Consider the following 25,459-nt stretch of genomic DNA (forward strand, 5'->3'; position numbering starts at 1 on the left):
GTGATCAGAGACTGGCCTGCTCCCCACATCAAAAAGCAGGTCCACGCCTTTATTGGGATGGCAAGATACTACCGAAGATTTGTGCCCCACTTTAGCGCCATAGCCACCCCCATCACTGAGCTATGCAAGAAGGGGAAGCCAGACAAGGTGGTCTGGACCGAGCAGTGCCAGGAGGCTTTCCGGGCGCTGAAGGAGGCTCTGGTCAGTGGCCCAGTTCTGGCAAACCCAGACTTTGACAAGCCCTTTGTGGTGTTCACCGATGCCTCAGACAGGGGACTGGGGGCGGTGTTAATGCAGGAGGATGAAAAGGGGGAGAGACACCCCATCGTGTACCTGAGCAAGAAGTTGCTACCTCGGGAGCAACGCTACGTGGCCATCGAGAAGGAGTGCCTGGCCATGGTGTGGGCCCTCAAGAAACTAGAGCCCTATCTCTTCTGGCGACACTTCACCGTGTACACCGACCCCTCTCCCCTGACCTGGCTGCACCAGATGAAAGGAGCCAACGCCAAGCTCCTGAGATGGAGCCTGCTCCTGCAGGATTACGACATGGACGTGGTCCACGTGAAGGGAAGTGCCAACCTAATAGCGGATGCGCTGTCCCGGAGAGGGGGCCCCGAACTTCTCCAGGTCACTGGTTACAGTGACCCCATTCAGTTCAGTCTCGAAGGGGGGAGAGATGTGACGATGTGATGCAGCAGGGAGAGGGGAGTGTTGACCTGGGAATGTGCCCTGGGGATGGGAGACCTGAGAGCCTGTCACCTGAGCCAGGAGGGGGAGGTGACACCTCTGCCCAGGAATGTGAATAGGGGCTGCAGGAGGGAGCCTGCTGGGGGGGTTTAGTTTCAGTTTGGTGCTGGGTGGAGGAACGCAGGGAACCCCAGGGCTGGGGTCTAAGCTCCCTGCTCCCCCAGAAGGACTTGACTGAGGGGTCCTGGTTGTACCCACAACCTCTGATTTGGACTGTGTTCCTGTTGTCCAATAAACCTTCTGTTTTACTGGCTGGCTGAGAGTCTTAGTGAATCCCAGGAAGAGGGGTGCAGGGCCTGGACTCCCCCACACTCCGTGACAACTGGTGGCAGCGGTGGGATGTACTGCACCCTGTGAACGGTGCTTCCTGCAGTAAGTGACTGGGGAACAGTAAAACGAAGGGGGATTGACGGGGACCAGGAGTGCTAGGAAGGTCAATGGATACTGGGATACGGGCGCGGAGGTGACGCTGGCCCGGCCTGAGGTGGTGGCCCCAGATCGGGTGGTGCCCAACACCTACCTGACCCTGATGGGGGTGGGCAGGACCCCATTTAAGATGCCCATGGCCAGGGTACACCTCCACGCCCGTATCCCAGTATCCATTGACCTTCCTCCCATCCCCAGGGCACATTCCCAAGTCAACACTCCCCTCTCCCTGCTGCGTCACATCGTCACTGGCGGGAGGGGGAGTTTGACAATTAGAGCAGGTTGGGGCTGTCATCCTATAGAGCGTGGGACCTCCAAAGCCCCTGTGAGGAACCGACAGAACACCGTGTTCCTTTCTTCTGCACCTGCTGGGCAGGGCTTCACATGACCTTGGGCTAGCGCAGAAAAGTCTTCCCAGCCTAGGGAGATTTGCCCCATGCCCCGAAAGGGTTAGGGGGATCCAAAGGTCAGAGCAGCAGCAAGAACCCGAGCTGGCCGCATTCCTTAGAAACTGAATGACACTGAATGAATGGTGAAATCCGCAGAAATCTCTCAGTGCCTCTGGAATCAGGTAACTTGGCTCAGCTAGGCCAAGGCTAATTAAGTCAAACAATCCCGGGACATGCACGTTCCCGGCTGCTGCAGGGAAATGTTAAAAAGTGAAGCCTGCATTTGCACACCTAGATGTCTCACTTTTGACACCGGTGCATCTACCCGAGGGGTGTGCACTGGTGCAAAACCCCGAGTACAGAGAAGCCATTGGATGCCTAACAATGGATTTAAGTACCTGATTTTAATAATACAAATAATACCTTGCTCTTATGTGGCCCTTTCCATCTGTAGGCACCCGTGGTTGAAAACTGTCCTTAACATTTTTTAAATGAAATTAAATCTTGGATGTATTTATTTCGGGCCTGATCCTGCAAACATCGGTGTGTAGAGCTCACTCCCATCAGCTGGCTCATTGAACGCAGTACAGTTACTCACTGTGGTAAACATGGCCCAGGCCCTCAGCAGTAGTTAGGTGCATAAGGGAATTAGGAGCCTAAATACCTTTGAGAATCTGGGCCCATATGCCTGGTAGTGTTTCCAGGACTGGGCCCTTAGATTGTAACTCTCTTGGAAAAGACACATCTGGCTTGATTCTTGCCTGCCTTGCACCTTGTGTAATTTATACCAGAGTCAGTGGGTGTCGAGTGCTGGTGAGCGTAGGGATTCCTGCTTCGGTGTTTAGCACTCGCTTCGCATGGATGTACAGGAATTAGGGCAGGATCAAACCCCTTGTCTCTTTGATTGTGCCCTTTCTCTCTGTTGTATACCTCTGGCTCTGGATGAATAACAAGCGAGTCATCGTGCAAAACAAAACTCATTTAATTAGATCCGTTGTGCCACATTTTTTTCATTGCACAAACACACTCCCATCGAGATCCCCCTGCTCACATGTGGTACTGTGGTAGGGCCTAAAATTATCCATGTGTTTGCAGGATCAGACATCAGTCACTTGAGTAACTTGACTCATGGACTAGTCACATTGATTTCAATTAGGTTAACGGCTTCCATAAGTGCTTGAGAGACGGGAGCAGTTAGAGTTTGACATTTACAGCCCAGTTTGCAAATCACTATTGTGGGTGGTACGTAGCCACCATCTTTAATTCAGGATCAATGTATAAGGGGACAGGAGGGGGAGGGGGAGAGCTCAGTGGTTTGAACACTGGCCTGCTAAACCCAGGGTTGTGAGTTCAATCCTTGAGGGGGCCATTTAGGGGATGGGGGCAAAAATTGGGGACTGGTCCTGCTTTGAGCAGGGGGTTGGACTAGCTGACTTCCTGAGGTTCCTTCCAGCCCTGATATTGTATGATTGTAAGAACAGCAGGAGCAACTAAAATAGCCACCACACAGACATGCCTGAGTAGCAGCTCAAGGGAGGAGGTCAGACCAGATGATCACAGTGGGCTCTTCTGGCCTCAGAATCTGTGCGTCTAAGATGAACACGTGGGCTGAGGGGTTTCAGATGCAGAGGCTCGGGCTCTGCGGGGTGGGACTGTTTTTGTCTGAGGGGCACAGACAGTCCAGGAAGACAGGCAGACATTAACAGAAGCGCTGGTAACATGGTCCTGAGAGGAAGGTTTTGGAGCACAGTGCTAGCTGGAAAAACTGGCTTAGGAACAAGATACAGACTAACACAGCTGCTACTCTGAAACCTGGCTTGGAAGAGCGAGTGCGGTCCATCTTCTGCTGCTGGGTGAGCCCTGTGTTCAGGGAATCGTAGAATCTCAGGGTTGGAAGGGACCCCAACGCCCTGCTTAAAGCAGGACCAACCCCCAATTTCTGGCCCAGCTCCTCTCAAGGATTGAACTCATAACCCTGGGTTTAGCAGGCCAGTGCTCAAACCACTGAGCTCTCCCTCCCCCTATGAAATAGGCCTTCATGTCTAATCTTTGTAAGTAAACAAAATTCCTTCAATTTTGGCTCTATCTGGCTCTATCATCAATTTCTCCTCCTAATGGAACCAACTCCCAGGGCCCCGTTTGGGTCGCAAGGGTAAGAGGAGTGAGCACCCACCGTGCCCATTGGATTCCCTGAGAACTGGGACCACTTGCTTTCAAAGGCCCCCATGATTTTTACTCCTTCCCCTTCTGCCTCAGCTCTCCAGAGTCTCCCTTCTTCGGTAAGAGACTCCTTCACTGATGGATTAATTGCAAGGCAGCTGCTTAGCTGACTGGCTGGCTTTGAGCACTTCCTCGCACAAGTTCCTTTCCGCATTTGTACCATCAGTTGTTCTCTTACCAAACCTCACCGGATCCAGCCAATTTTTGGGCCCAACCCCAGACTCCGGGGGATGAGTAACGCCTGACACAGCTGACACGACAAGGTACCAACCATTCCACTGGCGAAACACCACAACTAAATCTGGGCCCCACCGCAACCTCGCTCTGCTTCCTCTAGGGCCTGTCAGACGCCCTGCTGTGACCCCAGGGTCTGTCAGGGGCCTGGCTTTGCGGGGTGCGCAGGGAGCAGCTGTTCTCTGTTTTGATGGAGCAATTTGGGGTGTTGAGCAAAACAACATCAACCCAGCAAGTTGCAGGTTTTACTTTCCCCTGTCAAATCGGCGCAGCGAGCTAGGCCAGGCTCCTGGTGAGAGGGGTAACCTCGCCCTCGCCGAGCGCCGGGGGGGGGGGGGGGCTCAGGAAAGCACTGGGAGCTCCTGAGCCGGGTGCCAGGGCCGCGCTGCTAACAACACCCAGCTCTTTCCGCCTCAAAGCGCTTCCCCAAGCGGCTCAGTGTCGCTGCCCCCCTTCAACAGGTGGGGAAACTGAGGCACGGAGCGGGCCAGCGGCCGAGAGAGCCGAGGCGGCGCTCGCTCTGCAAGCAACCGCAGCCCGCCGCCGCCGCTCCCGGCCGCAGCCCCAGCGATCCACGCGGCTCGGCGCGGCCCCGGGGCGGGGCGAGCCTGGCCCGGCCCCGCCCCGCCGCCCTCCCGATTGGCCCCGGCCGCTCGGCCCCGGCCGCTCCACGGCTGGCAGGCGGGGGGCTCGGCGGAGCGGGGCGGGCGCCGGGCCGTAAAACCCCCGCGCCGGGCGCTCCGCCGCCAGCCGGCTCCCTGGCCCCCGCTCCCGCCCCGCTCCCGCCGTTGGATGCCGCTGCGGGGAGCCCCGCCTCGGGAGCCCCGCCATGGCCGAGCCCCCGCCGCCGCTCTCCGGCCCGGCCCGGCTCAGCTACTCCCTGGGGCACTTCCTGAACGACCTGTGCGCCTCCATGTGGTTCACCTACCTGCTGGTCTATTTCCACGCCGTGCTGGGTTACAGCAGCACCCACGCGGGGACCCTGCTGCTCGTGGGCCAGGTGGCCGACGGGGTCTGCACGCCGCTGGTGGGCTACGAGTCCGACCGCTCGGCCGGCTGCGGGCGCTACGGCCGGCGGAAATCCTGGCACCTCGTGGGTAAGGCTCTGCCCCGGCCGGGCTGGGGGGTCCTGCGCCCTGGGGACAGGGGGGCTGGGCTAAGCGGGCACGGGTCTGGGAGCCCCCTTCCGAGGCAGCCCTTGCACCGGGGGGGGGGGTGGAGAAGAGCTGTGCGGCGCCCCCCCCCCATCTCAAAGCGATTTTGGGAGCCCCCCGCTTTGCAGGTGATGGGGGGGACCCCCCAGGCGAGCCTGCGGCTGAGCAGAGGCGAGAAGGAAGGCGAAGCCGGCGAGGCGTTTGAACGCCGCTGTCCCTGCGCTGCTCCCACCGGCCGGACTGGCCGCCCCCGTATCACAGCAGCTCCCCGGCTGTCTCCCTTCCCTGGCCGCTGCTCTGCTGCCCAGCCCTGCCCTGCACAGTACGGGCCCCCCGGCGTCCCCTCTGAGCATCCTGCCAGGGCTTTGGGTACAGGAGAGCTCCCAGAGGCCGGGGCCCTCCCTGCTGTGCTGGGGAGGTTGAAGCTCTCTCCTCTCTGGAGAAAGGTCAGGTGAGGCCTTCCAGGACTCCAGGTGCAAACTGACCCTAAAGCCCCTTCCCAGCCGCCAGCGGGGGGAACCGACCAAAGGGAATTGTAGGATGCCTCTCATCCCCGCAGATGCCTGGGCTATACAGGAGGCCAGAGCAGATGATGGCAGGAGTCCCCCTCCCCGGGTTCCCAGCTCCCCACTCCCTGCTGGGGACACAGCAGCCGACTGGACTCTGGGTGTGGATCTCCCTGCCACAGGTGAAAAGCCCTGGGCGGCTGCCCCCCACTCCCAGCTGGGAGCACAGAGGCGAGAAACCCTGGGTGGCAGCTGCAAGCCCTGGCTCTGAGTCCCCCACACTGCCCCTCTTCAGTCTGTGGAAGCGCTCCTGGCTAAGGACCCCAAATCATTGCACGGGGACTCCAAAGCACCCTGGAAACTGACAGGTACAACCTGTCAGCAGGGATCGCTCTCCCACCAGGGACATGCAGCTACTTCTGGGGTGGAATGTGGCAGCTGTTAAGCAGAGCGCAGAAAAGCTCCCTGTCAGCTTGGGACAGAGCATGATTAGCCATTGAAATGGCTCGGGGCAATGGAGGGCCTGATCCTGCAGAGCTTTGCTCCTGGGAGTAGGGCTCATTTGCACAGGTGGCCACGTAAAGGGGTTGGGAGCCTGTCTGCGTGAGGGGCTGGGGGATAATAACTCCTGCTGGGAGACCACTGGGGTTCCTGGGTTAATGATGTCTGGGCTAATCAAAGCTGCTGGAGTTTGTGTATGAATAAGTAACAGTACAAGCTTGGTTTGAATTGTCACAGACTCTGTATCCTGGGGCTGGCACAGTTATGAGCCATGCCGATGATGGTGCACCATAGGTGTCAGGGTAGCGGCCGTGTTAGTCTGTATTTGCAAAAAGAAAAGGAGGACTTGTGGCACCTTAGAGACTAACCAATGCATTTGAGCATAAGCTTTCGCAGGTGTGCTGGGCTGGGAAATACCGCTGGGGCGGCTACCCTGGTTCGAATGGCTCTATGCAGACGGGCCATGCCTGGTGTGACGTGTACTGCTCTGAACCTGGCATGAGTCTACCATAGCTTCCACCTAGGGCACTGAGTCCTCAGGCTCACATTTAACTCTGAGGCTATGGGTTCAATCCCCTGTGACAACCAGGGTGACAGTCTGCTCTTATCAGAGGCTACATCTGCACTACGAAGATAAGTTGATCCACGTTAGGTTGACTTGCAGCCGCCGGTGGCTGATGTCCACGCTACCCTCCTGTCGGTGGTGCGCTTCCTTAGCCAGGAGCGCTTCCACAGACTGAAGAGGGGCAGTGTGGGGGACTGAGAGCCAGGGCTCGCAGCTCGGCACTGGAAGCCAGCTGCCACCCAGGGTTTCTCGCCTCTGTGCTCCCAGCTGGGAGTGGGGGGCAGCCGCCCAGGGCTTTTCACCTGTGGCAGGGAGATCCACACCCAGAGTCCAGTCGGCAGCTGTGTCCCCAGCAGGGAGTGGGGAGCTGGGAACCCAGGGGAGGAGCAGGGCTTCCAGCGGGGAGGGGGTAGCCCAGGGTGGCAATCCAAGCTGGGAGCCTGGGTGGCAGCCCAGTTTGGAGCGGAGACCAGGCGGTAACCCAGCTTGAGAGATCCAGGAGCCAGCTTTCTTGTCAATTTCATGGCTCCAATGGACCGGTGACATTGACAAGAATGACCGCCGACAGCCTTCGCCCTAACTACACTGACATAAGCCCTACGCCTTTCGTTGCGCTGGTTTTATTATGCCTGCATAGAAGGGGAGTTACATCAGCGGGAGGAGAATTTCAGTGTGTGCACCTCCACTGTTTTGTTGACAAAACTGTGCCATGTAGGCCAGGTTGAACCTTCTGCTACATGTGGCCCAGGTGTCTTCTCCTCTTGGGGTATGTCCACACTTCAAACAGTACAGCCGCACAGCTGCAGCTCTTCAGTATAGACACCACCTAAGCCGAGGGGGTGGGTTCTCCCATCGGCGTAGGTAATCCATCTCCTCTGGAGGCGGTGCTGTCTATACCAGGGGTCAAGTCTGTGTAGCCGTGGTTCTCGGGGAATTTTTCACACTCCTGAGAGCCCTGGCCATACTGATGCAAGTTCCTAGTGTGGAGCAGGCCTTGGAGGGGATGTGATTAAATGCATAGTCTACCACTGACCCCTGCTGTTGCTACTCCTGGAGGCACTGCCCTGGAGCCTTCTCAAATGGGCACAGGGTAGACTCCAGTGATTCAGGCTCCTGGGGTGGTTAAGATGAAGAAATGGGCACCTAGTACATCTGAGAGAGAACACCCCAGGCCCTCCCCTCTGATGACAAGGCAGTAATGGTTATGGACCAGCCCCTCTCCTGCTGTGAAGGCAGAACCCCGGAGCTGCTGGGGAGAAGCGCTGAGTTAACCCTTGGGACACATCTTCCTCCTCGATTCCCAGCTTCATCGCTGCAGGGTGGCAGGGTACAGACAGGTAGATACTTATGAACAGAGATGTAGTCAGGCGGGCCCCAGAGACTTGGCTTGGAAGGGCATGTCCCCTGACGCTGCTCTTGGGATGCTAGTCAGACTCCAGCCTGAGCATCTCATGGGACCTTTGCAGCCACCCAGGGTAAGCGAAGGCCTCTCCCCGTTTTAGTGGGTGAACTTTTTAGACACACAGGGGGGAAGAGATTCACTCCAGAGCTCATGGCAAAGCCAGAAATAGATTCCAGGAGCCAGACTCCTCCTGTGCTGTTAGAAGAAGGTTACAAAGAGCCACGTGATGTGGAGGAATTAAGACGCCATGGTTGCACCGTCTAGTTCGTAAGTTGCCTACTCTGTTCTGTACGTTCGGCTGGCACTTGGCTGGCCCCGATCCCGTGAGGGCCAGGGATTGTGATCTGGGTCCCCTGCTCAGTGGGTGTAGAGGACACGTGGCCCTTTGCCAGGCTGGGCTGTCAGGTGGAAGCTGCTTTCTCCTTGTCTCATCTCTTGTACTTTCATCGCCATCATATCTGAGCTCCTCACACCCACAGCACCACTGTGAAACCAGGCACCACTATCTTTCCCCCGGTACCCCGTTGTACAGAGGAGGCACCAAGCAGATACGTCTACACTGTACGCTGAGGCTGGGCTCTGACTCCGGTTTGAGCCCAAGCCCCCACTTCCATCAACACAAATCATTCTGACTCGGGTCAGCAAACGCACAGGATCTGGGTCCTAGGACCCTGCTGGGGTGGGGTCAGAGTCATGCTGAGAATCAGGTCCAAGCCCTGTCATTTTGTAGTGTGGACGCAGCTCAAGCCGTAGACCTGAGCCAGCAGATCTGTGCAGTGTGCATGTGTTATCACAGCCGTGAGACCCGGGTCCTACAATGGTAAACCCAGGTTGACAATGCAGTGTGGACTCTTACGCACGGGCTTGGAAACAGCAAGTCCACAAGCCTGGGTCCCACACGCCCTGGTTTACAATGCAGTATAAACGCACCCGTAGTGACTTGCCCAGTTACCCAGTGAGCCTGTGGCGGAGAAAAGAATCAAACCCAAATTACTGGAGGCCAAGGCTGATGCACTCACTGGTGGGCCACCCTTCCCCTGTTCACACCACAGCACCAGCTAGCAGGAGAGCTGGGAAACGGGACACTGTGTAGGCTGAGCCCAGGAGTCCACAGTGACCACTTTCTCTCCATAACCTGCTTGGCGAGCAGCCACTCTCTGCCTTTGGCCCTAGAGCCCTGAATGGTGACCAGCCATTGCACGCCAGTTCCCTGGCTGGCTGCCTAGGGCACATCCTGCCCTCCATTCATGCACAGGTCTCCCGCTGATCTGAGTGCCCTGAGGGCAGTGCATAGCCAGGGGCTGGTCCCTTTGAGTGGGGGGCCCTTGTTTCCTAGGCTGCTGGAAGGGGAGTCCCGCCCCCCCTTCCCCCCCCACAGCATTTGCACCTCTCCTGGGATGCTGTCACAGCTCCAGCTTCCAGGCATCTAGAAGTGTCCCTCAAGGAGCATCTGGGACTGGTGGGTCATAGTGTTCCCTGCCGGTGGCTCCTTTGTTCTGAAAGGCCAGAGCTAGAGCAGGTGGGCACAAATGATGCCCATGCAGACGGAGCCTGTCCCTACTCTGGACTGGACGCGCTGTTGTCTTTACTGGCAGCTCTCGGGGAGGCTGTCAGGCTCACCTCCCCAGATTCGGATGTGGGACTAGCATCCCAAGAGGAGCGTCAGAGGACATGCCCTTCCAAGCTATATTTGGGGTTGGGAAGGAATTTTCCTTCAGGGCAGATTGGAAGAGGCCCTGGGGTTTTTTTGCCTTCCTCTATAGTGTGGGGCACAGGTCACTTGCTGGAGGATTCTCTGCACCTTGAAGTCTTTAAACCATGATTTGAGGACTTCAATAGCTCAGACATAGGTGAGAGGTTTATTGCAGGAGTGGGTGGGTGAGATTCTGTGGCCTGCGTTGTGCAGGAGATCAGACTAGATGATTAGAATGGTCCCTGCTGACCTTAATGTCTATGAGTCTATAAGGGCTGCTGCCAGCTAACCGAGACACAGTCTTCCCCCTGCAGTTGGGATTCATAATGGGCAGTGTGGGCCAGGCTTAGTGCCCCAGACTGAGACTCGGAAGAGCAGATTTTGCCCCTGGCTATGCCACTGACCTGCTGGGTGATCTTGGGCAAGTCCTTTCCCTTCTAGCTGCCTCAGTTTCCCCTCCCATACATTGTTAGTCTGGTCTGTTTCGCGTGCGAGCTCTTTGGGGCCAGGACTGTCTTTCTTTGTGCTTGTGCAGCGCCCCACCCAAGGGGCCTGTGATCTGCGTTGGTGTTGCTGTCACACCCCCAATGATCCAACCGCTGATAATCTGGCTCTAGAACCGGGCAGTGTGGAAACTGGCCTCCCCCAGAATACCTGAGGCTCTGCAGCCTGATCCAAAGCCCAGTGTGAGGACTCCCATGGACTCGGTGGGTTTTGGATCAGCACCTGGAAGAGGTAGGGGGAGGTGACGGTGCTACCAAACCTCTCTGGCTATTGTTAACGGAGAATTTGACCCCTGCTAAGCACTTGCAGCTAATCCATGAGCCCCTCCATATGTAGCATCTGGCTACTAGCATGGAGCAGAACTGGGGGCTTGAAGCCTGTCATCTCAATTGCCCCTAAGCATTAGGTTTGGGCCCATCTCTAAATGAAACCCTTGTGGGTTGCAAACAGCCCTCAGCCCCAGACTGTCTGATGAAATCTTCTGAGAGCTCTTTTATCTCAAGATGACAGGAACCTCTTTCATCTTGTGCAAAGCCATTATTCATGTGAACCTGTCATGGGGACACGTTGGGGACCAGAGCTTCCTGGGGCTTCTGGCTTGAGCTGCAGAGGGCCCAGATGAAAAACACAGCGGGTCTGAATCCTTTCTTGCCATTGCAGCTCTACCCCAGCTCTGGGGGCACGTCCTGCATTCAGACAGAACCCCCATTGATGTCCAAACTCGAGGGCAGAGTATGGCCCCAGTCTTGGTCTTTGAGTTCAGGCTTTTGATCCCCAGGCTGGAATAAGGGGACATTTTCAAGCTAGTGCAGAGCTGATCATGTCCCAAGATCAGTGCGTCTGATGTGGGCTGTCGTGAAAGGCATGTCAAAATCCACTCAAAGCTTGTGGGTCCTGTCATGAGGCCAACTTCCTACCAACTCCACAAAGACTGATCTCTTTGTGCTCCGGGACGGACAACTGAGGCACGTAGCTTGGAGCTGATCACAGATGAGTAAATGTATTGGGGACAGAGGCTTAGGCTAGGAAATCTGCCCATTGGCAGTGATGGTTGCAGGGAAAAATGTGTCCCAACCATGTTAGGAGGTTGTGGATAGCGCCCGCTGCATTGTTGCTCAAGCTGCTGCTGAATCTGTTGTTGGCAACAGGTAACTTGTTCAAAGCCGACCAGGCCTGCAAGGAGCGATGGAAGAACAGGTCTAGCCCAGCACTAAATATGGGGCCGTAATATTGGAAAATACGAGCGACTCCTGCCACCTGCTCCCCCCCCCCCCGCAAGTGGGTTCCACTTCCAGTTAATGAGTCGGTTCTGCAGGGAAGCTGTGCCCCTGTTGTGATGGGGGACCAGGTGGTGCCAGGGAGGAGAGAGGAGCTCGTTGTTGAAGCGTTGAACTGGGACCCGTGAGATTTGGGTGGATTCCCAGGCTCTACCCCCCACTTCCTGAGTCATTTTGTCCTTGCTGAGCTTCAGTTCCCCATTTTACAGAGGGTAGGGGAGAGGCGGGGGGGGGGGGAGCATTCCCTTTGTCTTGGGGCTCAGGTATGTGAGAGTTGAGCTGGTTTAATTTAAGGGGAAATTAAGCCCCCAGCCCCAGTGTGGATGCCCTGGCTCTGGTGTAAGAGGCTGAAAGAAAATATCTCTGAGTTGATTGGGAACAGGATTATGTTAAAGTGAAACAAGCTCCCCTTGAGCTGAAGAGCACTCACCCGGGGCCACGCTGACGCGGCGTGTGCCAACTCTACGGTGTTTCAGCAGCACAGCTGGGCGCTGCAGCTCGGCCTCTGTAGTGTAGACGCGCTACAGTGGCGGAAGGGGAGTTCGATGCTGTAGTCGATCCGCCCCCTCGAGGCAGCAGCTAGGCCGACACCAGGTCTTCGTTCAGTTTAACTACATCTCTCGGGTGGAATTTTCACACCCCTGAGCGTCTTAGTTGGATTGACCTAAGTTTCAGGTATAGACCAAGGTCTAAGGGTTTGTCTACACGTGGCATTAATCAGGAATGGCTAATCTGCTTTCCATTCCTATCCTGCCTTAATCTGGATTAGTTTTCATGTGGACAAGCCCTGAATGGGTTCAGCTTCACACTGGTAGCCTGAACTGGGGCCACTTTCCTGTTTAGACAAGGCCTGAGATTGTTGGGCTTGCAGGGCAGGGACTCGCGCCAAGGGTCTGCAGCGCCTGGCGCGACAGGGCCCTTATCGGGGGGAAGGCCTCTAGGCAGTACAATAAGCCCCTGCACAGAGAGAGCAGGCTGCGGGAGGGCAGGCAGATGGAGTGAGGCTTGGTCTGCACGGTGAGGGTAAGTCGGTTTAACCACACCGCTCAGGGATGGGAAACGTTTCCCATCCTGTGCGATGTCACGACTTCAGCCCCAAGTGGTCACCGCTGGGTGGACGGAAGAATTCCAGCTACCACCGCCCGGGGAGAACCCCTTCCGCAGGCGCACCCCAGAGGGGAAGATCTCCGCCTTCTCCGCACAGCTCTGGAGACAGGTTAGAAAACACTATCTTGTTAGGAGGCCATTTGACAGCTGAAGGAGCCGGGGAGAGCTGGGGTTTCCTCGGCCGGTTTGCTGACCAGTTTATGCCAGCTGCGGTGCCCGTGAGCAACCAGGACCCCCAACATACAACGTGGGCCCTTTTGGCGTCTCTGGCTGCGAGAACCTGGGCTGGTTTCCATGGCAGGGCAGGGGCGGCTCTGCGCGCTCCGGGACGCGTGTTAGGCAGCAGGCCACGCGTGAAGGGCTGTGGCCCAGCAGACGCGATGCTGATGACTTGAAGCTGGGGGCACTTTCGGCTCTGATGCGTTCGCTGACTGAGAGGCTGGCGTGGGGAACGGGAGCTGCGGGGAGCGTCTCTGGTTTCGCTCTGACTCTGCCTGGAATTGGTTTCTGGCCCCGCTGAGCTCTTTAGGAAACTGAAACCACTGCCCGGTGTGGAGAAAGCCGCTGGGCAGAACAGTGACTCTGGTGCCCGGCGCTGGGCTGGGACGCGGGGGAGCCGGCTTGCAGATGTGCTGCGAGGTTCCTAGGCCTGCTGAGCCGCCGGCACCTTTGATGTGCTGATCTTGGGCCCCAGCGAATGTGCAAGGGCACGGCTTGTGCTGCCTGCTGGCTTCCCTGTTCTTGACATGGTCATTTTCCTCCAACCAAGGGATGGAAGCGTCCGCCTGCTCCTGCAGCTGACGGAAGTGGCCCGTTAGCCACGCTGGGCTGTCTCTCCTGGCCAGCCCTTGCTCGCCTTTTGCCATCTCCTGGGGACGGCGTGTGTGCCTTTGTCCCTCCCAGTGCTGGCTTCTTGACAGTAGCAAAGCCTGCTCTGGGGGGATGGGCTGGGGCATGCAGAGAGGTGGGGGGTTGGCAGGGCATGGGGGGCTGGGTGGCGAGACCAGCCCTCAACTACCACCAGATGCTGAGGGGTCAGACCCCAAACTCTGTGGGCTTCTCTGGCCAGTAAAGGCCACAAGCCTGCCTGAGGGGGTGGGGGGCGTTCTCCAAAATCCCCTCTAGTGCAGTGCCTGTGAACGGGCTCGTGGAGGGGCTGCAGCCAGCGCCCTGTGGGGGTAGGGGCAATAATCAGCCAGTGGGTCTGTTCAGCGGAGAACATTCAGCTGTCGCCTGGTGCTAGAAATGGCGAAGCCCTGAGCAATCCGTGGGCTCAGGTGCACAGAGAGCAGCCGCCAGGGCTAAGCGCCGTTCTCGCCTCACTAGACCCAAGTGGTGCCGCGTCGGTTCCCCCTGGTGTGACCCATGGCGCTGGGGTACCGGCGCTTGCTTGGATTGGAGCCAGGTGGCTGGCGGGGCTGCGTTGGCTTGTAGACAGGCTCTCTTGGACCCTTTTCCCCTGCCCCTGGCTCTGCCAACTCCCCTAGGTTTGGAGAATCCCCCTGAACCCTCACTGGCCCAGGCAGCGTTGCGAGGGCAGGACGCTGCTCTAGGGCTGCCCAGCTCGCCAAGGGCAGAGTCCAGCTCTCTCCGGCCATGGGGCTGGCTCCTCAGTCGTCATGGCAAGTGAGCCAGCAGCTGTCTCCGGCCGAGATCTGTGCAAAGGGGGCCCTTGTTCTGGCACCGGTGGCTCACCGTGCCTGCGCCCTAAGGAACACGGTCCAGTGTCTAGCTCAGGGCCCAGCCCCACGTCTCCTGGGTCCTACACAGACTGGCTGACTCTGGGGCTGGGCATGGCTCTGCCTTCATGTCTTTCACACACACAGACACCCCCCACAGGGACGAATGGCATAACAATGGGCTGACAATGAACCTTGCTGGTGTCTCTGGGCCGGACAGCATCCCGGTGCAGATCTGGCCGGCAGTGCTGACTGCTGCTCCCGGCTGCTAAGTGTCAGTAATCTGGCTAGGAGCTTGGCTCTAGCAGAAGGCCGGGCGGGCACCCCCGAGGCAGCCTGGCTGGAGACAGGAGCCCCACCAGAGTAAGCTTGGGAGTCCCCCGGGGAGAGGGACTTGCTGACTGCCCTGGCAGAGGGCTGCCAGCTCAGAGTACCCACGGAGTAGGAGCAGAAAGACGAGAGGAGTTGGCTTTACAGGCCAGTGCCTTGCACAGACGCGCTGCCCATGGCGTAGATCCCGCTGTGAGAGGCGGCCACATCTGCTGTGCCCCTTGGGCTCTGAGCTGCCAAGCGGTGCCCAAGAACCTCGGGACTGGTGTGTGTCCCTCCCCTGCTCCTGGCCTCACGTCCAGCCGGGCCCAGCGCTAACTCCTGTCTCTTGTCTCCCCAGGGACTGTCTGCGTCCTGCTGTCCTTCCCCTTCATATTCAACCCCTGTCTGGGCTGCACGGAGGCCACGCCCCAGTGGGCCACGCTCATCTACTATATCCCCTTCGTAGTCCTCTTCCAGTTTGGCTGGGCAGCCACCCAGATCTCCCACCTGTCGCTCATCCCCGAGCTGGTGACCACCGACCACGAGAAAGTGGAGCTCACAGCGTTCAGGTGAGAGGGTGGCACGCCCTGTAGGCAGCCACGGGTGCTGGCAGGCCTCGAACTGGGCGCTTGGTGACGACAGCACAGGCTGCTTCTTCTGCAGCTAAAGGAGCAGCACCATCAGCTGTGAGCCAGTAGTGGGCTGTTATCCTCACTTAGCGTGGGTGATTTTCCAACTGCCCCCTCTGTTACCAGCACCGCTCGAATAGCGTAGTGGGGAGCGTGTCTGAACTCTGTGACTGAGCGTCACCCCTGCCTGGCAGCAGCCAGAGCAGATGGTGCACACATATGCCCCTGCCCCGAGGTAGCAGGGCAGCGAAGGCTGGGACCCGATGCTTCCAGGGTGGAGGTTTGGGTCCTGGAGCCTCCCTCGCAGAGCTGCCTGCTGGGACCCAAGATCTCCGCAGGCAGCTGTGCTGTGTGAATGGCCCGGCTGGGGGTCACTCATCTGCATGCTGCAGTGTGAACTGTGCACCTGCCTGGCCACATGGGGAGCAGGGCAGCTGCTACCTCTCTGAACACACCCCACCCCTGGCACGCGCACCCCTCCCTTCCTGAGGCCGGATCATGCTGCTCACTGGGACTGTGAGAGCCGCCCATGCACTCATCTTCTGAGTAAGACCCAGGGCTGTGTCCGGCTCTGAAGGGCGCTTGGGAGCACTGGGGACCAAGCACGGCGGGAGGAGGTGCAGCTGCATCCGAGGAGACGCTGGCTAATTCTGCCCATGGGATGCTGAGGTGCCGGGCTGTGTGGCTTCCTGCCCATCACTCCGTGCCTTGCCCAGCTCCCAGTACCTGGGCAGGGTCACGCCCATGGAGATGGGTGCAGGGGGGCCCCGCCAAGCTGCTGGACCCCACTGGGCTGAAAGCCGTTTCATGCACACCGCTCCCTGCCCCCTTCGGACTCCCCTACGGGGCTGGCCCAGCTTCCTCTCAGCCCTATGGCTGCTGCTCGTGCCCAGTCCCCTCTGGGGCTGAGAGGGTTAATTTCTCCTGCAGGGCTTGTCTGTTAAAGCCCAGCAGTCCCCAGGTCTGGCTGGTCCTGAGCCCAAGCCTGTCAATCATTCTTTAAATTGCTCCCCCTTGCGAATGTCCTGCCGGCCTCCCTGCTCCCAACAGCTGTGAGCCCGACCTCGCTGTGGCTCTTCTCCTCAGCCCCCCGGCTTTGGGTCAGGCCTGTAGAGAGCGACCCATGCTCGGAGCTGCCCGAGCTCTGAACTCCCCCAGCACCCTGAAAGCTGCCTGGCTCCAAGCCGGGGTGCATCAGATCTCAGTGGGCATGAGAACCGGTGTCTTGGGAGCACTCGGGCTCTGCCCCCTTCCTGCCCGCCCCACAGCAGCTCCTGGGGCTCAGGGTGTGACAGGGCACCAGCCGCTCCATGGCAGGAGGGGTGGCCAGTGATACCCCAGGTTTGGGAGCTGCAGACAGATGACTTCTTCCCTCCCTCCCCAGTTCTGTCCCTGGTTCGGTGTCCAGGCAGTGGTGCCCTCTCCTCATCTGGCTCAGGAACATGAGGGCCCAGCTGCTACCTGGCATTACCTGCCTCCAGGAGAGCTGGACAGGCCTTGTCCTGCACTGCAGCCTCCTGACATTGCCAGGCGAGGGGCAGGGCCTGGGGAGGCTACATGCCACTTGTAGCTGTCTCCATGGCCCCCGCTCCCGGCAAGCCCCTTGGCGTAGATAAGCCCCTGAGGGCCTGCACAAACCCGTATCCAGAGGGCGTCCGCAGCGCCGGGCACGTTGTAAACACACGCACACACCCCGGGCTGGCAGCTGCAGGAGGGGATGTGCAGGACTGGGGGACGGATGGCTCCGTTTCAAACACCAAAGCACCTGTCACCCCCCGGCCTGGCTAGAGGGGCTGGTGAAGGATCGGAGCTGCCCAGGAACGTGGGGATGGTTGGGTCTGGGGTCCTGGCTGTGATTCTAGCTGGAGGGGTGGGAGGCTGCCCCTGGCTGTACTCAGCAAGAAGAGTCAGTCGCTCATGTCACCCACTGGCGACCAGCTCTGCGGGTAAACAGGGCCTAGGGCTGCCCCCCAGCAAGCCCTGGAGTGGAGGAAACGGCCCCATGGCTTGGCAGGTGGAGGATTACGGGCCCCCTCCAGCCTGCGCGGTGCTGAGTCAGCAGGTGAGGAAGCGTCTCTTATCAGCAGGCGAGTGGCAAACGGCCCAGTTATCTGTCGTCAGCGGGCAGAAGTCCCCTCCGCACTGTGTCTGCACTCGGCAGATAACTCACCACAGGAAGGATGTGGAGCCATGCTAGGGCTGCGGGAGGTCTCGCTGCCTCTGTGAGAAGCTGCCGTCTGTCAAACCGTCTGCCCCGTACAGCCCCCAGGGTCACCTGTTAAACCACAGGCACCGGGGCGGGGCTGGGAGGTCCTGTGGGGAAGAGGAGAGACTGGGCTCTAAAGGGGGGTTGGGACCGCGGCTGCTGGACACGGACCCTGTGGGGGGGTCTAGCTCCCGGCAGGCCCTGCCCAGTGTCACCACTGTGGTCTACGTCCCGGGAGCGCCTCCACCTGGTCTGAAGAAGAGTCTCCAGCTGTCCGGGGACTCTGTTCTCCCTGCAGCATAATCCCAACTGCCCCGGCCAGTCTGGCTCCCTCCAGCAGGGGGCAGCATTGCTTGTCTGTGCAAATTCACCCCCATGGGTGTGTTCACACTCATCAGTTCTCTTTCTTCACCCCCCCCCACACACACACCAGGGCGGGTTTGTGCTGTGAATGTGCCTGACTCTGGCTGTGCAATGTAGGGGGGATGTGACCGGCTCAGGTGCCAGATCTTGTCCTGCACCAACATGCCGTGTTTTCCCCTCCCTCTCGCAACCCTCTCGTGCACCCGGGCGCCCCGGCTGGGAGCGCCCCGTGACACGCTGCGTCCTCTCCCCCAGGTACGCCTTCACCGTCGCGGCCAACATCACTGTGTATGGCTTGGCCTGGCTGCTCCTGCACTTCCAGCTCGGACTCTCGGGGCCAATGGAGCACCTGGGCGAGTCTGACATCAGTGTCTTCCGGGTGAGTGCGGTGGAGCCGGGCCCCAAGCAGCAGAGCTGGGATGGGGGGCCTGGGCTCCTGCATTGTTGGTTGAGATTGACGTTTCCTGCTTCTCCACTGCATGGACGGGGAGAGGTGGGGAGCCTTGTGAATTGCATGTACCCCACATGTTCTGGATGTTAAATGTGGGGTGGGAAGGCTGGGAGATGGCGTGAGGCAGCGCAGGGTTTATGGGGCAGTTGTGGGTCTCTCGGCAGAGACTGGGATCAGACTGGCCTTCTCCTCTCCAAGTGCCCCCGATCTGCTCGGAAGGGGCTGGAGAGGATTAACCCATGCACGGCTGGCTGGCGCCCTGTCTCCCGGGCTTCCTGAGGATTTACTGAGTCTCCTTCCTGTCCCATCAGAACCTGTCCCTGATCGTAGTGGCAGTGGGCGCTGTGTTCTCGCTCCTGTTCCACCTGGGCACCAAAGAGCGGCGCAACCCTCAGGCCAGGCTGCTCGAGCCCGAGGAGCACACGCCGCTGCTGAAGAAGGGGCACAAAAGCCCCCCACGCCCACTGCTGCTGTGGAAACACTGGCTGCGGGAGCCTGCCTTCTACCAGGTACAGGGTGTGCCCGGTGAGGGGAGCTGGGGCAAGGCAGTCCCATGAGGGGGACAGGTGTGTGGGGAGTGGGGGGCCTCCCAAGATGTGGGCATTGCTGGGTGGCAGGCCTGGCAGCTGGATCTCGGTATCCACAGGACAGGTACGGCGCGGACAGGCGCCTGATGCCCCCAGCCGTACACCCTCTCTGACCCCTGCCTTGGCAGTGCCCTGCTGGGGGGGAGGCCAGTCTCCAGGCCAGTCCACACCCCACCCCACCCCCCGGGACACAGGAGCCCCCAAATGGCTACTGAGCCCTGGCCCCTGCGTTGTCCCCGCAGCTCAGCACCTGGTGCTGGGTCAGGAGCGTCCTGTCCCGGGTGTGACGGGCTGCCCGCCCCCCCAGGACCTGCCGGGGAGCGCGGGAGTGTGGCCAGCAGCTGGCTGCCACTGCGACTCTCTGGGGCTTTGCACAGCTGTGTGGCACCCTGGGCGTATTGCTGGGCCTGGACTGTCGCCCGCTGGGGCTGGGGAGAATCAAAGCTTTGGGTGGCTCAACAGCACCCCCTCAGGCCAAGGCAGGAGGAGCGGTGCCGAGTGGGTGCCGAGGGGAGGGGTGCTGGGGGGTTCCATGAGCAGCACAGGTGACCCGAGGGCAGAGAGACGTCCCACTTGGGACGCTCAGACCTACCCACATGTCACTGCGCCCAGCTGGCCCTATGCCCAGCCAGCCAGGCCTCTGGGCACCCCAGCGAGGCAGGTGATGACTCTAGATTCAAAGGGGCTCATTATTGGGGGAGGGACACTTGGGGGGGTACGAGAGACCCCTCCCCTTTGGTACAGGAACCTCTGTCTTCTGCCCCAAAGCTTTCTACACGGGCCTGCGGGACTGGCCTGTGCTAGCCCCCTGGGCACTTTGGCTCTGCGTCCTGTGGCTGCGATGTCCCATCTCTTCCCCAGGCGGGTGGAGGACCAGGGCCATGAGCCTCGAGGTCTCCGTTCCTTCCAGCACAGAGCACTCTGAGCTGGGCTGGAGGGCACGGGGGTGGCTGGCGTAACTGGCTGGCGTGTCTCCCGCTAGGTGGCGATGCTGTACATGGCCACGCGGCTGATTGTCAACCTGTCCCAGACCTACATCGCCATGTACCTGACCAACTCGCTGATGCTGCCCAAGGTGAGTGAGCAGCAGGGGGTGCCAGTGGGCAGGTCCTGCCCAGCTCTGGGCGTGCCACACTGGGGGTCACTTCACACCGGGCACCAACTCGACCAGGACAATCCTGTGACGCCCATGGGGGGGGTCCCTGTGTCGCTGGAGGGGAGTGGGTTATGAGTGGGGAACACCCTGTGTGGCTGGTGGAAGGCAAAATGGAGCAGGGGATCCCAGCAGTGGTGGGGGGACACAGACCCTTGGGACATCTGTGAGCCAAGCACTCTGCTCTGTCTCTCTCCTCCCCAGAAATTCATCGCCACCATCCCCCTGGTGATGTACATCAGCGGCTTCCTCTCCTCCTTCCTCATGAAGCCCATCAACAGGTGGATCGGCCGAAATGTGAGTAGCTTGGGGGGATGGGGGGGCAGTGTCCCACTGTAACCGCACACATCTGGGCCTGCGGGGAGATGCCCATTGACAGGAGTGACCCTAGGAGGTGAACACCCCCACCCTGCATGGTGCGATGTGCCCAGGGTACAATCCAGACGGAGTCACTGTGACACCCCTGCCCTCCACGCTGGGGGACCGTTTACATGGCTTTGCTGCTGTAGACTCCAGCATACAAGTCCCTCCCAGCCATGTCTGTGTGCTGCAGCTGGCCATGCCCTGGCTCTCCCCAGCCTGGGTTATATCACAGGGTGATCATAACATGCTCCCAGCACTAGCTTTCCCACCAGCAATGCGTGTCTGGTGCCGCCCAGCCTTCTCCTGGACAATACAAGCTTATCTAAAGCCTGCCATTTTATGAACAGAAACAATATCCCATAACTTCCCCCCCCATGGAGTTTCCCAGCCACGTCAGTTCAGACACGCTCGATTGGACAAATCAACACACCCAGTTTATTAACTACAGCGAGATTTTCAGTGAGTACAAGCCATGGGGCAGAAAAGTCAGAAATGGTTACAAGGAAAACAAAGCCAAAGTGCAGCTGGTGCCACACTTACCAAACTAGGCTAAACGCCAGGCAAAGTCTTTCTCACCACGTGCTCTCAACAGCCTTCCTGGCCAGACTCCCTGGGGCAGGAGCCTATCTTCTGTTCTCTGGCTGCTTCCTTTGTTTCTTCTGGTGTAGCGAATCAATGGGCAGAGAGCGCGAAGGGCAGGGAGGCTGTGGGGGGCTTGTCCCTCATTTGATAGACTCAGGCCCCACCTTGGACGTTTCCAGCTGAGATTCAGGAGACCGAGTCCACAGGAAAGGCTGGTAGCGGCCTGAACTGGTGTAACCCCTGCCAAGAGGCAGGATTTGCTGTGTCTACACCGTCCAAGCCAGGTGGTTATCCAGCCTCCTCTCGAAAATCTCCAGTGAAGGAGCTTCCACAACGTCCTGAGGCAGGTCTGGTCCACTGTCCTACTGTTCTTACTGAGATAGACTCTAAATCTGCCGTTGTTTGAACCCACTGCCTCTTGTCCTGCCATCTGTGGCAAGAGAGAACATTTCTCCATCTTTCTTATGGCAGCCTTTAAAGTATTTGAAGACTGCTACCATGTTCCCCCTCAATTTCCTCTTTTCCAAACTAACATACCCCCTCCCTTCAGCCTTTGCTTCTACGGCTGCCTTCCACCCCTTTGATCATCCTTGTCGCTCGCCTCTGGATCCTTTCCAGTGTCTCTACATCCTTCCTACTCATGATCCTATGTGGAGTCCTGGGTTTAATGAGTGTTTTTCCCCCCACCCCCCCTCTCCCTGCCCTTCGCCTCCGAGCAGCTGACCTACTTCATGGGGTTACTCATTATCCTGGCCTTCGCCTCCTGGGTGGCCCTGGACATCCAGCTGGGAGCAGAGATTTATGGAGCGGCTGTGCTGCTCGGGGCTGGCTCGGCCACCATCTTGGTCACATCCCTCTCCATGACGGCTGACCTCATTGGGAGCAACACGGTAGGTTCCTATGGGGGCAAGTGATGGGCCGGGCACAGCTGCTGCCCAGCTAGTGCCCCTGGGGGTAGAGCGCTGGGTACCACCACCCCTTTGCCATGCCCTGCAGGGAACGGCTAATCCAGGCTTGGAAAGGCGCCCTGGCGGGTCACTGAACAGGGCTGCCTTCCTTCTGCACAGCGTGGTCCGGCATGGGCGCTCGCTGGGCTTGTGGGGCAGTCGCCCTTCCTGGGTGTTGGAAGTGGCTTTAGAGCGCCTGTGGGTCTCTTCAGAACGGGATGCTGGCGCTGGTACCAGACGGGGATTAACTTCTGCTGCAGGAACGAGTTTGCCCACAAGAGGGCACGCGGCTCCCTGATTCTGTACATGGCTGAGCCGAGCTGTGCCCGCCCTGAGCTGGGTGAGAGAGGACTAGGGGGTCCCAGTGTACGTCTGCAGGGGGCCCGAGCCGGGGCAGCTGCGGGAGATGCCAGAGGAGGCAGACGTGGGTGTGGAATGAGGCTGATGCTGTTGCTTTCCCTGCAGCACAGCGGAGCCTTCGTCTACGGGGCCATGAGCTTCACGGACAAAGTGGCCAACGGGGTGGTGGTGATGGCCATCCAGAACTTGCATCCGTGCCCGTAAGTGTCATGGCTGGCCTGGGGCTGCTGGAGAAGACCGCTGCGGCAGGCACCTCTGTTCCCCTCTAGGCAACAAGCCAGTCACCCAGTCCGGAGTATCTACCAGCCCTTCCCCTCGCCCCATGGGAGAACCCGAGACCTTCCAACTCCCAGCACAGTCCCCTGCTGCTTGAGCTGAAGAGTAGCTGCCCTGGCTGCCAGCCGTCGTAGGCCAACCAGCGGGGGGATGCGGTACACTCTGGCGGTGCCTTGCCACTGCACTGTGCCATTCCCAGAGCCCGCACGTGCCCCTTCCCTGCTCCACTGGGGCACTTGCCATCCTGCCTTCCACCTGCAGTGACTGCTCTGTGCCGTCCCAGACTTCAGCGGCTCTGTCCCCTCTCCGGGGCGTGCGTGGGGCGGGGGGGGGGCCGGGCTGGGGCAGCTGGAGCCTCACTTGTCCCTTTGCCTTCAGCACCCAGCTCTGCTGCGCCGGCTGCGTTGAGTTCTACCACTGGGTGATGGTGATAGTCACCGGGGGCATCGCTGTGGTCGCCACTGTGTGTCTGTGCTGCATTATGATCTGGCCAATCCGGGTCCGATTCCGTGAGTCCCGTATCCGGGAGAGGGGCTAGCAGGGGCTGCAGTGAAATCTCTGCACAGGAGGGGCTGGTTTGTGAGGGAGGGCGTCTGTCTTCAGATCCTGCCGGCTGTGGGGGGCATTTTCCGCTAGCCTGGTCCCAGCAGGTGGTGGTGTAGCAAAGCTGGCTGTGGGGAAGCTCACAGCTGCTCCAGTTCCAGCCACTTCCACCAGGAGGCACTGTAGGGGAGCCAGATGCCAGCATTTAAATGAGCTAGAAAACCCGTTCTCCCCATCTCTAGCTATTGCACCTGCCCTTTCCCTGGGGTTCTCTCTCGCAGGCATCGTGCTGGGTGACTGGCCGTTCTCCAAGCAGCCCTAGAGCTCACCCCCCATCCTGTCCCCAGGAGACCCAGCTGACCCTGGGGTGGGGCTGTGTGTGCAAGATCCTCTGACATGGTGACTTACACCGAACCACTGGGGGGTAAAATGAAGAGGCTTAAGCTGAGCTGGGGGGCCAGGCCTGTTAGCAGATGCTCCCCCCACCCCATGCACCTCCCCCACCCCACTGACTCGGTGGCAGCTCTGCTGAGGGGAAGCATCTGCAATGTCCTGGAAGGCTGGGGGCTCTAATATGACTACGGGGCACCGGTAAGGTGATTTTGGGGGGCACTGCAGCTCCTTCGCTGAACACTGGGGGTGCTGTGCAGCCTCTGCTCCTGCTGCTCTCTGAGGTCTGGTCTACACTACAGACCCCCCAGCCCCGAGTGGGGTAGTTATACCGACCTGACCCCCATGTAGACAGCGCTGTCCATGGGAGAGCTGCTACCGCCCCTTTGTCAACACGCTGCAGCAGCATGGCGCTTTCAGCGTAGACGTGCCCTCGCTCCTGGGAAGCTGGTGCCTCTTGGCCAAGACCTGGTGGGGGGCAGCGGGGGCTAGTGGTCAGAGCACAGGGCTGGGCGTCAGGTGGCTGTGTTCAGTGCTGGATGGTTCAGTTGGTGTGTAGCTGGCCTTGCCTAGGTGCTCTCCAGCGGGGCTGGCAGATGTGGGCTGAGACCTTTCAAAGCTGCCCAAAGGATTTGTGCACCCAGCTGCTCTGAGGATGAGCAGGGAATGAGGGTACAGTTCCTGTAACAGCTTAGACCGCCACAGGCCCAGAGTGCTTCATGCTTCTCTGCAGGGAGGGTGTCTGGGGCAGGAGAAAACACGGCCTCCTGTTAATCATACCCCCGCTCCCTGGTGGAAGCCCAGGGGCCCCCCGGGTTAAGATGGACACTAGCGGGCAGGGCCACGGGATGCAGACTGGGGTCTTGTCAGTCAGCTGCTTAGTGCTTTTCTGGCCCATGTCCTACACCTGGAGGGGGCACCTCAGGGCCTGGGGACCTGTTAACCCAAAGGCCAACCTGCGGCTGCTTCTCTCTCTACTGCAGATGGCGTCTCGGTGCTGCCGCTGGCTGGGGCGGTGCTGGACGAGGCTGGCAGCGCAGAGGGAAGGAGCCGAAGCAGCACGGTCAACTGAGCTGGGCATTCGCACTTGGAACCGGGACTGCGCCACTTGCACTTTCCGCCTGGGACGCGCCGAAGGAAGGGAGCCGGGGCAGGGCCAGTGCTGAGGTCGTGCAGCACGTCGGCCTGTTCCTTTGCATCTCCCTCCTGCCACTTTGCACAGACTCTCCTTCCCCTGTCACTGTGTAACATCACCCCCTGCTGGCAGCAGAGGCAAATCCCATGTCTTTGCATGTGTCTAACCCTAGGACTTGCCGGGCGGCGGCACGAATTGAATCCACCCCATGCACTGCGGGAAGGGGGCACTATAGAAAACCTGTACGTTTTTAACACGTGTTGTGCAATCTGTGTCTGTGAAATAACACTTTTTTTAAGCGAGGACCATCCTGAGTAAAGAGACAACATTTTGAAGGACAGCAGCGCTGTGTGCGGGGGATTCCGATCTGCCTCACTACTGGCAACTCTCCTGCAAACTGCATTTCCAACTGGGGGCGGGGACCTGCCCCTCTTTCACCCCTTAGAAATTCTGCTGATTGGCCTCTGCACAGGGGATCTGGCTTCAGCATCACAGCAAAGCCAGCACTTGTGAGATTTAAAGTCCCAGCTCCAGGAGTCAGGTGACTAATGGGCATTTTGGCTTTGATTTTGTTTGAAGCAAGTTTCCAGCTCTTGTGGCTGCAGAGAGGTGTGAAACCCTTAAGGCTCTGTCCCCAGAAGGGGAACCCATACAGTGCTACTCAGGCTAAAAATCACAACTCTTTAATCTCAGGATTTGGGGGTGGCTGCTTGTGGTTTTTGTCTTTAACACTTGGGTCCACAGCGCCAGCCTGTCCC

General features: G+C 59.2%; 1 protein-coding gene and 1 long non-coding RNA gene across 2 annotated transcripts in view; both read left to right on the top strand.

Moving 5' to 3' along the window:
• The window catches only part of LOC142070093 (uncharacterized), a 270,503-nt gene that overhangs the window by 142,972 nt on the left and 102,072 nt on the right, over positions 1–25,459 (top strand). The gene's annotated exons all lie outside the window — the stretch shown is intronic.
• MFSD12 (major facilitator superfamily domain containing 12) lies at positions 4,672–24,973 on the top strand. Its single transcript, XM_048831066.2, has 10 exons — positions 4,672–5,113; positions 15,075–15,285; positions 18,170–18,293; positions 18,677–18,874; positions 19,935–20,027; positions 20,310–20,402; positions 21,770–21,940; positions 22,463–22,557; positions 23,012–23,142; positions 24,550–24,973. Exons 1-10 carry the CDS (start codon positions 4,846–4,848, stop codon positions 24,636–24,638), a joined length of 1,473 nt encoding a protein of 490 aa, XP_048687023.2. The 5' UTR covers positions 4,672–4,845; the 3' UTR covers positions 24,639–24,973.

The sequence above is a fragment of the Caretta caretta genome, chromosome 25, assembly GCF_965140235.1.
Source record: "Caretta caretta isolate rCarCar2 chromosome 25, rCarCar1.hap1, whole genome shotgun sequence".
In the NCBI taxonomy this organism is placed as follows: Eukaryota; Metazoa; Chordata; order Testudines; family Cheloniidae; genus Caretta; species Caretta caretta.